The sequence below is a fragment of the Cariama cristata genome, unplaced genomic scaffold, assembly GCF_000690535.1.
Source record: "Cariama cristata isolate BGI_N322 unplaced genomic scaffold, ASM69053v1 Scaffold38514, whole genome shotgun sequence".
Classification (NCBI taxonomy): domain Eukaryota; kingdom Metazoa; phylum Chordata; class Aves; order Cariamiformes; family Cariamidae; genus Cariama; species Cariama cristata.
In genome coordinates this window covers 1-9,827 of record NW_009613001.1, presented here as the reverse complement: position 1 = coordinate 9,827, position 9,827 = coordinate 1, and the positions used below count along the sequence as shown (strand labels likewise).

General features: G+C 37.4%; 1 protein-coding gene across 1 annotated transcript; it reads right to left on the bottom strand.

The window, feature by feature from the left end:
• Positions 1-1,888: 1,888 nt before the first annotated feature.
• SPATA5L1 (spermatogenesis associated 5-like 1) lies at positions 1,889-9,780 on the bottom strand. The gene is made up of 8 exons (XM_009698847.1): positions 8,704-9,780; positions 7,456-7,641; positions 5,947-6,105; positions 5,238-5,447; positions 4,600-4,827; positions 3,577-3,711; positions 2,779-2,904; positions 1,889-2,101 (listed from the first exon to the last, which is right to left on the bottom strand). Exons 1-8 carry the CDS (start codon positions 9,778-9,780, stop codon positions 1,949-1,951), a joined length of 2,274 nt encoding a protein of 757 aa, XP_009697149.1. The 3' UTR covers positions 1,889-1,948.
• Positions 9,781-9,827: the final 47 nt, after the last annotated feature.

The window sequence follows — 9,827 nt, the reverse complement described above, 5'->3', positions numbered from 1 at the left end:
GCAGCGCCGCCTGCCGGTCCGCAGCGGTCAGGAGCGGAGGAGCGCACCGAGGAATGCAGGTCTCAGAAGGGAGCTGCCAGGAGGCAGCGGGGGATGCGCTGCGCACCCTTCCCGCCTTCTTTCCGCAACTCCCTCTCCTTCTGCGTTCTCCAGCCTTGCTTCTCCGTTTCTTCTCCATCTTCTTGTTTGTCCCCTTCTCCAGGCAGAACAGCGTATCTAGGCAAATGCACAGGCAGGGCCTTGGCCTGCCTCTTTTCAGAGCTCAGCAAGGTACGCATAGCCACCAAAACAGGAGCCCGATGTCACTCTGTCCCCTTTTTGCTGCTTAACCCTGGCCCAGGTTCCCATCACTCTACTGCATTATGCAGCTCCTATCACTTCCCAATACCCCTGTCTGATAAAAACTACCGGGGCAGGCTGGAGATGTATGCTGCCAGCAGACAACCCCTGCAAATCTGTTTCTCCCCTTCCCTCTTGCCCATTGGAAAGCAGTAAGAGGAAGGAGTTGCCTTCAGTGCATGCTCTGCTGGCTCCCTGTAGCAAGGGGGAAGACAGGACAGGGGGCAATTAGCTCTGCTGGTCCTTCTAGGGAGCGAGTACAAAAGTTAAGCAGCAGCATCTTTGAAATGAAGGAGCTGACAGCATTTTGCTGTCCTAACAACTTTCAGGTCTTGCAATTCTAGAGCAACACTGGAAAGTAAAACAGAGAGTTACCTTGAAGGTTTTCATACTTTATCTCCACCACTGCTGCCGAGAAACCTTTGGGTGTTTGGGAAGTTCACTGGCACTGGCCTACTTGTTGCCACCAATAAAGCAGCAGGATGGTCTTTCGTTAGGAAATGGTGATCAAAGCCACCAAGCTGTAGGACAGTCATTTATATCTGAACCCTCTCCTAAGTTACAATGGCTTCTACCACTCCCCTTTGCCCCCTGCAGTCAGTAACTGCCTTGGAACTTCCTTTCGTGATCCATCTCACTGTAGTGCAGTCCCTAATGTCCCTGTCATGAGAAATAAACCCGTTAACAAATATTTCTAACTAAAGACCCTCAGCTGAAATATGAGACTATCTTTGACAGTGGACTATTTAATTCACAAGCATTTTCAAGGGGTAAAGAAAAAAAATAATTAAAAACTTCCTACCCTGATAAGTTAAAATGCACAGTTACGTACATGTAATAACAATTTCCTTTGATATATCTTTGTATTTTAGAAGATGACCTACAAAGATATATTGACAAAGAATGGTTGGGTCAGGAAAAGAATTCTGCAGAAACTGTTACAAAGCAAACTCCCTTCTCTAAAGAAGTTATTATAGTTTCAGTTGATTACAGACTTAGTATCTGCTTACTGAACCCCAATGTTTATACAGTAAGCAGTCACTGATCTAAAATTATTCCAAAAAACCCAGACTCCCAAACTTACAACAAGGTATTAAGCACTGACAACCTTTTTGCTGCCACTATATTTTGGAATCTGCTTATAAGCAAGCAAGCCTGTAGATACGCAGATATAAAACACCTTACATTTTATATAGTGTGGGACTTACTTCCTCCTACTTAACATTCTGAAAGCTTTTCTATTGTTTAAATATTCACTGTCCTTTGGAAACTTCACAACACATTTTAAATTAAATATTCTTATTATGTCAGTGTTTGTACCAAAAAGTAGGAAATCTATAGTAATACTAAGCTGTTCCACATTGCTTTATCTAAATATCTCAATTACTCATTTGATTTTCATCAGATGGAAATCTAGCCAAAGCAAAAAAGATTTTAATTTATTCTCCATTACTAAAATCAGAGATTTTTCGTAAGTGAAATTTTACTGTATTTCATACACATTGAAAACTACAGTAAGTACAGTATTAAAAAGCAGGAAAGATGTAAGCCATTGCAAACTCTTTGTAACATATTTAAAAATACCTATGCCACATCACTCCTTTTTCATTCAAGAGGCTAATTTTTGATTATAAAATTTTTCATAAAATTCCAAGTCTTTTATGTTTAAGGATGGTTTTACAGTCCTCAATGATTTTGCAAAATGCTCGTGTTTTACAGCAGTTGCTTCAAGTCCATTCTCTTGCAACGCCAACAAAGCAGCCTTTAAAAGAAAAAGAAAGAAAAAAAAAAAAGAACTTGAAGTGCTTATGTTTTAAGTTGCAAAGAAGTTATTGTAAGTATTCTAAAATATTTTACATGAAACAGTTTTAGGTAAAGCATCCGAAAACAGCATTGTATAATTTATGTTTATTTAACAATAGATAAACATCAAGTAAGATTACTGTAACTTTTTCATTCACTTTTTTGTCTGGATTAGACAATATATCCTTGATCACTTATATATTTGGATTTTCTTCCTAGTCTTCTCTCTTTTATACAATTTATCTCCAATACTTACGTATTTCTCAATTTTTTTTCCTCTAGCCTCAACAGTACCTGCTATTTTCTGCTAAAAATGCTGCAGTTCTTTGCAGTACACAGAATACAATTCATCTAGAGAGCTTGGATTAGAAAGCACCATGTGAAACAAAGGGCAGTACAGTTCCTTAACTTCTAGTAAATTATCACAGAAAGCCTTTATTCTTATTTGGCTTTTTTATTTCAAGAATTAACCCTTGATCAATTCCTCTGTTTTACTCATTCTCTTTGTACTTTCATTACAAACTGAAAGCATCTGTACTACAGATGGCTTGGTAACATCTATGAGTTACCTCTCTTTTTCCATTGAAAGGTTTCATTTACAGTTTATTTCACAGATTAACCATGAATATTTCTTACCTCCTTGCACAGATTTTCAATATCCGCTCCAGAGAAGAGGTCTGTTAGGACTGCCACATCTTGTAATGACACATCAGTATCTAATGGAATTTTTTCTGTGCAGATTTTCAAAATGGAAAGCCTTCCCTGTAAGTTGGTGTATATTATAGAACAGAAACAAACAAACCAATAATGAATCCCTCTCCAAAACAGTACCAAATTTGAAATTAGAACTAAGGAAAATCCAGAAGAGTACCAAACCTACATGCGTTTGGTGGAAGAGTGAATAAAATGCTATTAATGGAGATAACCATAAGAGTAAGTATTATCTCATATATTAAAGTCTGTTATTCACAGCTACTCGTTACTTCATGAAAACACAGTGGTTTAGACTGAAGAGTCTGTATTTGGCCTACTTCGGGTCAACTCTTTTTTTTGGGGAAGCTCAGGACAAGTAGCTACCCTATCCTTGGGAACAGGGCACAAGAATGATTCGAAGCAAGGACAGACAACTTGTTATGGTACTTCCTAAACTGCAGCTTGATTTTGTAAATACAGGATTATTCCAGATGTTGTCTATTTTTTATTTGCAATAGTGTAACTACATACACCAGTTAAAATTTTAGTGGTGTTTAAATTACAAATGTAATTATTCCTTTTTAAACTTCTTCATTGTACCTCGAGTTTGGTGACTGATCTTCAGTGAATCATCCCTCAGTTGTTAAATATATTATAGGAATATGCCCCCTTTGCTCTTAAAGTATGCTGGCAATTAATATCTCTCCATTTAAAGCCATGTATGGATTTGTAATACATCACCTTCAGATCTGGAGGTGGAATATAGATCACCTTGTCTAGCCTTCCAGGACGCAATAAGGCATCATCCAACATATCTGGTCTATTTGTTGCAGCAACTACAATGAAATCTTTGTTCAAAGTTTCCTGAAACTCTAGCTGTGTAAGAAATGATATAAACAAATTAGTGCAACATGGTTAAGATAAGTATTATCTAAAGATATTGGTTAACTACTAATCAGAAAAGGGGAAGGGCGAAAAGATGATGTATCTTTACATGTACTTGTTTTCCCTTCAATATTAGTATTTGATTTTTCTTGAGGTAAAAAAATGCCTTGGTGCAGGCCAGATTAGATGACAAGGAAGAAATATAGTAACTATCTGCCTTGATAATACAGACTTCTCTTTGGCCAGATTGTAACAAAGACCTTTTATATGCAAAAATTCGGTATCCTACAATTCTGAAACTATTTTATTCAATATTTCCCAAGAGCGTATCATAATACGAAGACAGAAATTTCCATACAGAAAAGCTAAATATTAAATGTTGTGAACAATTCACTGAGAAGTCCAGCTGCAACTTTTTTTTAGAAATAAGTAACTGATCATAACTGTCCTTGTTTTGTATAAATATGTATGAGAAAGCACTGCAAATGAAGAAGGTGAAATGCTTATAAAAAGTAAGTTCAGGAAGGAACCTGTATAATAGTAAAAATAGCGCACACAGTCTAAAAAATTACCTTAGTGTCAAGCAAGAGGCTTTTTGTAGCAGAAGATGAATACCAACTACTAATGCTCATTAGCCTGTGTGGGTATTTTGTTCAAACAAACTAAGTCTCACTGAGGAACAGTGTATGTAAAAACAGTTAGCAGCCTATATGCAGTACTTTCTAAGAACTAGAAATTATGACAGAGTAGAAAAGCATCTTAAATATTTTTATGCTTGAGGATTTTAAGTTTAAAAACTGTGAACACCAACAACTAGAATTTTTGGAACAACTGGACAGCATTTATCATTCTTCCTATATGGAGAAGGAACATAAATACCTTTCTTTCCTCATCAGTTTGTTCTTGACACTGATCCTCAAGCTGTAGTTTACCTCCTCTTCTTTCTGTGACTTTCAGCCCAATACCATCCAACTCATTGAGAAGAACAGAAAGAAGCCGCTCTGAGACACCATGGCCAGTTTTGCAGTGTGATCGAGATCCCAAGATAGAATCAATCTCATCTAGGAATATTATTGCTGGAGTATTTGCTCTTGCTTGGCAAAAAACCTTTTTTAAAAAAATATTAAGTAAAACATTAATGCATATATTCTATCAGCTAAGGTGAAAACACCTATTTACATATAGTCAGTATTTTACTTAACTTTAAAGATACAGTCATAAAGATTCACAAGAGCTGTTCTGGCTTACGTTTACTACAGGCAAATTCTGCTGCTTATTTAAATTCTTATATGAACTGAAAACAAAAGGGCAGAAATATTTTCAGAGTTAAGAACTGGTATAGTTTTAGGGCTAGATTCTCAGTTTATACTACTGTGAATCTGTAAGCCGTTTCTATTTAATAGTCAGATGAGAGATTTAACTATCATCTTTTCAATACCAAAACTTAGGCCTAACTAATCCTTTACAAAAATCAGGTAAAAATAAACCATAGACTGCACACAAATTAAAAACTCTACCTGAGACAAAATCTTCTCTGAATCTCCAACGTAAGGCGAGAAAAGGTCAGCACCGCTTACAGAGAGAAAGGAACAGTGACAACTTGTGGCCACAGCCTTCACCAGTGTGGTTTTGGCACACCCTGATGGCCCATAGAGAAGAATACCCCTTGGATGAGACAGGCCCATCCTAGCAAATGCCTGAGGAAATTTCATAGGCCACTCAATACTCTGTCAATACATAAAAAAGGGATGAAATTCTTAGTAACAAAACTAGAGTTCATAGGCAATCAATAAAATTGCTAAGCACATTATTTTCTCTCTTTGATACAAACATTAATTTGAAATCAGAGAATACTAATTTGGTCCTCCTTCATACAATGTCCCCCTTCTTAAAATTTCCTCTCCATCTCAACTGGAACAAAAGGCAATCCTTGAGAGATGATACACAAGAGCCATCTCTGGCCACAAATTCAGGAATGGACAAATTATCTGGCCACAAGTGAAGTATTTTTCAGCTATTAAGAAACAAGCTTATTTTCACATGGTATGGAAGATTTCTAACTCACAAATACTGCAATAACTTAATGTAGTATAAAAAAATATTTAAAACAATTTATAATCAGGTAATTTGCAAGAAAATTAATTTCCATAAAGTAGCATACAGAATACCTCAAAGGACATGGTTATTAAAAACTAGCTGCTTATCTAAATTTGTGTTATACGTTACCTGTTTTAACTTTAATTTCACATCTTCAAGACCACCAATTTGCTCCCAAGTGACAGGTTTGCACTCTGTTAGTCCAATTGCACTTCGAAAAGAGGATGGCTGAATTTTTTTAAAAGCTTCTTGGAAATCTGCCATGTTAATCACCATTTCAGCTGAATCCTGAAGAAACCCAGATAAAGCATATTAACAACATTTTTACATAGTAACTTATAATAATGCTGCATTAGTATGCAAAACACTTCACAAAAGGCCAAATGCAACTAATAGAGAAGTAAATTTCTGCCCTAGTAAGCTTAAGCACTGCAGACACAAAGATGTAACACAAAGTAGAATATATTCTCTGTAATAGCAAGTTTTTACACAGGAAAAATCAATTTTAACAGAAATTAACGTTTTAGAGAAAAGTACTGTTTTTCCCTAAATTATAGCTCCATTACATAGTGATCTGCTAAATCAAATGGTTGCTAGTTTCAGGGTTACTATACACCAAATCCTAGAATCTCTCGAATACAAATAAAAATGTTCTAACTTCCATTTTCACAACACACCGGAGAAAGTAAAGCACTTTACCTCAAACAGGCTATAAAACACCATTATTAAACTACAGATGCAGTAACACAACTAAGATGTATTTCACAATGCCACTTGCAGTTCTCAAGGCAAACAGGCTACACACTTACTCATTATTTTCATTTGTCCATTTATTTCTTTCTGGAATACCAGGCTCAAATTATTTTGTTTATTATTTTCATTATTTGTAAGGTATCTGGAAGAGATGGAAGTCCTAGAAATACAATGCTCTATTTTTTTCTACCCTTGAGTGAAGACAAAGGGTTCTACCATCCTCTGTAGATGCTCTGACTCCAGAAATTCTGCAAATATGGCTTTGAATTTCCGTTCAGCAACTCCCGATGAAAAACCAGAGTAAACATATTATCTCACAAAGTCCAAACAGATAGAAAGAGTATTAAGAAACAGATATTACAGGTATGGAATTAGAGAATTGCTAAGAAGTTAAATTTATGCACACTGGGCAGTTGTAGATCTTGTGTCTACAACAAGGTTATATCCAGCCACACAACCCAAATGATAATTGTTATTATTACTAGCAGTTATATATTTATGTGTCAATCTAAACTTTAATTTGCAGTTATTATTAAGAAGTAGAATTCTAAATCACGAATAGCTTCAAAAGAGAGTTTTGGTGGACATCATAGTTTAGTTTGCCAAAAAAGACTAAAATCTCTGCTTTGCACAATCTTAACAAGATAAGGATGAGGGTCAAAACTTTCAGCAAAGCTTTTCATCCAGGAAGGAGAAAACAGTCTTTTCAGGTGAGAACTGAAAGGACTAGTGAAATGGCATATTTACGTTTATAACACACTTGGTGTTTTTTCAGTATTTTAGTTTGTAAATTCTTGTTGAGCTTTTCAAGTAAAAGCAAGTATTAATGGGGAAAAGGTGGTACATACATTAATGACATTCTTCTTGACTAATGTGCAACCGTACCAAAGAGCTGTGGAACACAGCCTGCATAGCAGCTTCCCTGCAGAGTGCTGTAAGGTCAGCTCCAACATACCCAGTTGTCATTTCTGCCAGTTTAACCAAATCAACGTCTGTAGAAATCGGCATGCTAGACGTAAGCAACTGCAGGATGGATCTTCTTTGCTTAAGTGTTGGGTTCCCAATAATAACCTAAACCAAATATAGTAAACAAAAATTTTAAGTAGATATTTTGCTGTATTCCTCTTATTTTATAGACCTAGACAAGCAACTTTGTCTCTGCTTTATGTTGCTTAGTGAAGATTTACACATACTTATATTGCAACTAAAGAATTTCACAAGAAATTTATTACCACCACTATACAATTGACAAATACTTAAAATACCCTTCATTTACACTTACTTGCCAAGTGAAGTGTTTGTATAAACAGTTCTTCCTAAGACACTGTCAGCTAGTGTCCATAAAGTCCTAGTTTAAGGTAATTTCAACATAAGAACACTGAAATAATAATTTCCTTGCATCACAAGGACTGAATTAGATTAATCCAAAAGAAAAAAAATCAGATAAACATTAATACATTATTAAAAACCTGGTAAGATACTGCCATAAAATATATCTCAGCAATCTATAAACCCTGAAAAATAATGAAAACTGTAATTGTGAAAGCATTAAAGAACTTGACTAAATTGGATGACCTAGGAATGCATTTAGCCAGCAAAATAAACAACACAAGCAAAAGCATTGTGCATTGCATAACTGCACGTGGTCGTTCTTCTTTTGACTGTTAGGCTAGCAGAAGTTTTCCAGAGTAGACCTAGCCTCTGTTACTGAAATCTCAACAGAATTTTTGACACAACAGGTTACTAGTTCTCTGTTACAATAAACTTTTAAGGAGAGACACACAAATCTTCAATCTGGGACTTAAATGAGAAAAATCTGTAATGCTAAGCATCTGTAAGAAAACTCTCAAGAACAGGTCCATGTCTTCATATGATAAAGAGGCATAAAGACTCCCCTTATCCATTTTCAAGTATTTAGAGCTCTGAGTTTCCCGAGTAAAATGTGCTCCCTACCTTACCCAAGCTCCAGCAAGCTAAGGAAACAGAACACACATCTGAAGTCTGTAGAATCCCATTATGAAAGATGACCAACAGACATTAAAAAAAAAATTAAAATTACTTTATTAACTACACCCTGTTCCACCTCAAAAAGGAAAGAAAAAAGAGAGTATATAAATAAGAGGGCTTGCTTACCTCTCTATCAAATCTGCCAGGTCTTCTCAGTGCAGAGTCTAAGGCATCAGGCCTGTTTGTTGCTGCTATAATGACCATCTTACCCTCACTACCTACACCATCCAGTAGTGTTAGCAACTGAGCAACAATACGATCTTCTGGAGCACTGTTTGAACTTCCTCGCTTTGGGCATAAAGAGTCAATTTCATCAATAAACAGAATGGTTGGGCCTTCATATGACATTTCTCTGCCCTTTTCAAAGACTCTTCGCAAGTTCTCTTCACCTTCTCCCGGTCTTGAACCATAGAGGGCTGGGCCACTGATGCAAAACAGATACGCACCCAGTTCTTTTGCTACTGCCTTGACCATAAGAGTCTTACCCACACCTGGGGGCCCTATTAATAGCACTCCATTAGGGACAGAAAGCCCTAGCTTCTTAAAAGTTTTTGGAAAGCTGAAAGGCAGATCAATCATTTCTTTCAAAGACTTTTCCACATCATCTAGTCCTGCAACTGAAGCTTTTGCAGTGTCTTCTGATACATGTCTGTACCATTCAACAGTGATGACCTCCTTAATTTTTATGCTTGTTTGTGGGGTTATCAGTCCAGCTTCATCCATCAAAGGGTCTACAGACAGTATCTCAAGATACACCACAGGATTTTCGAGATTTGGGGCAACACTAACAACATAATGAAGTGAAACATAAACATTTCTTAGCAGTTCTCTGATTGTCTCCTGCAAAACCGCTCTGGGAGTCGACTTTTTCAGTGCAGAGGTCTTCACGACCACTTTCACAGTCACCGTTTTTAACCGGCAATACGCCAGAAGCTTCAGCTGGCTGACATTCAGCGTGAGGCCCTTTAAGTCCCTCGCAGTTACACCTGCGGTTCTGCAGGCCAGATCCACCTGCAGGTACCCGTCTGCCAAATCGTGCCTGGGCCACACGGTGCACAAACAGCAGCCGGTAGGCAGAGAGATCCTCAGCGGGGCGCCGATCCTGGCTCCCAGGAAGGAGAGGGTGGCAGGTCCCATCCTGCACCTCTGGGTGCCTTCATCTCCCGGGTCCAGGAGGAGCAGCTTTAAGGCTGCCGCCTCCATGGCGGACCTGCGCGGCGTTCGCTCCGCAAGAGAGGGCAACAACCGCC

What these genes read in the sequence shown, in the direction of transcription:
- SPATA5L1 (XM_009698847.1), bottom strand. Translation starts at nt 9,780, where the DNA reads ATGGAGGCGGCAGCCTTAAAGCTGCTCCTCCTGGACCCGGGAGATGAA. An exon ending in CTGGCAGATTTGATAGAGAG is followed by an intron (nt 7,642 to 8,703) that starts GTAAGCAAGCCC and finishes TATTTGGTTTAG; the next exon opens with GTTATTATTGGGAACCCAAC. An exon ending in CAGAGAAGATTTTGTCTCAG is followed by an intron (nt 4,828 to 5,237) that starts GTAGAGTTTTTA and finishes TTTTTAAAAAAG; the next exon opens with GTTTTTTGCCAAGCAAGAGC.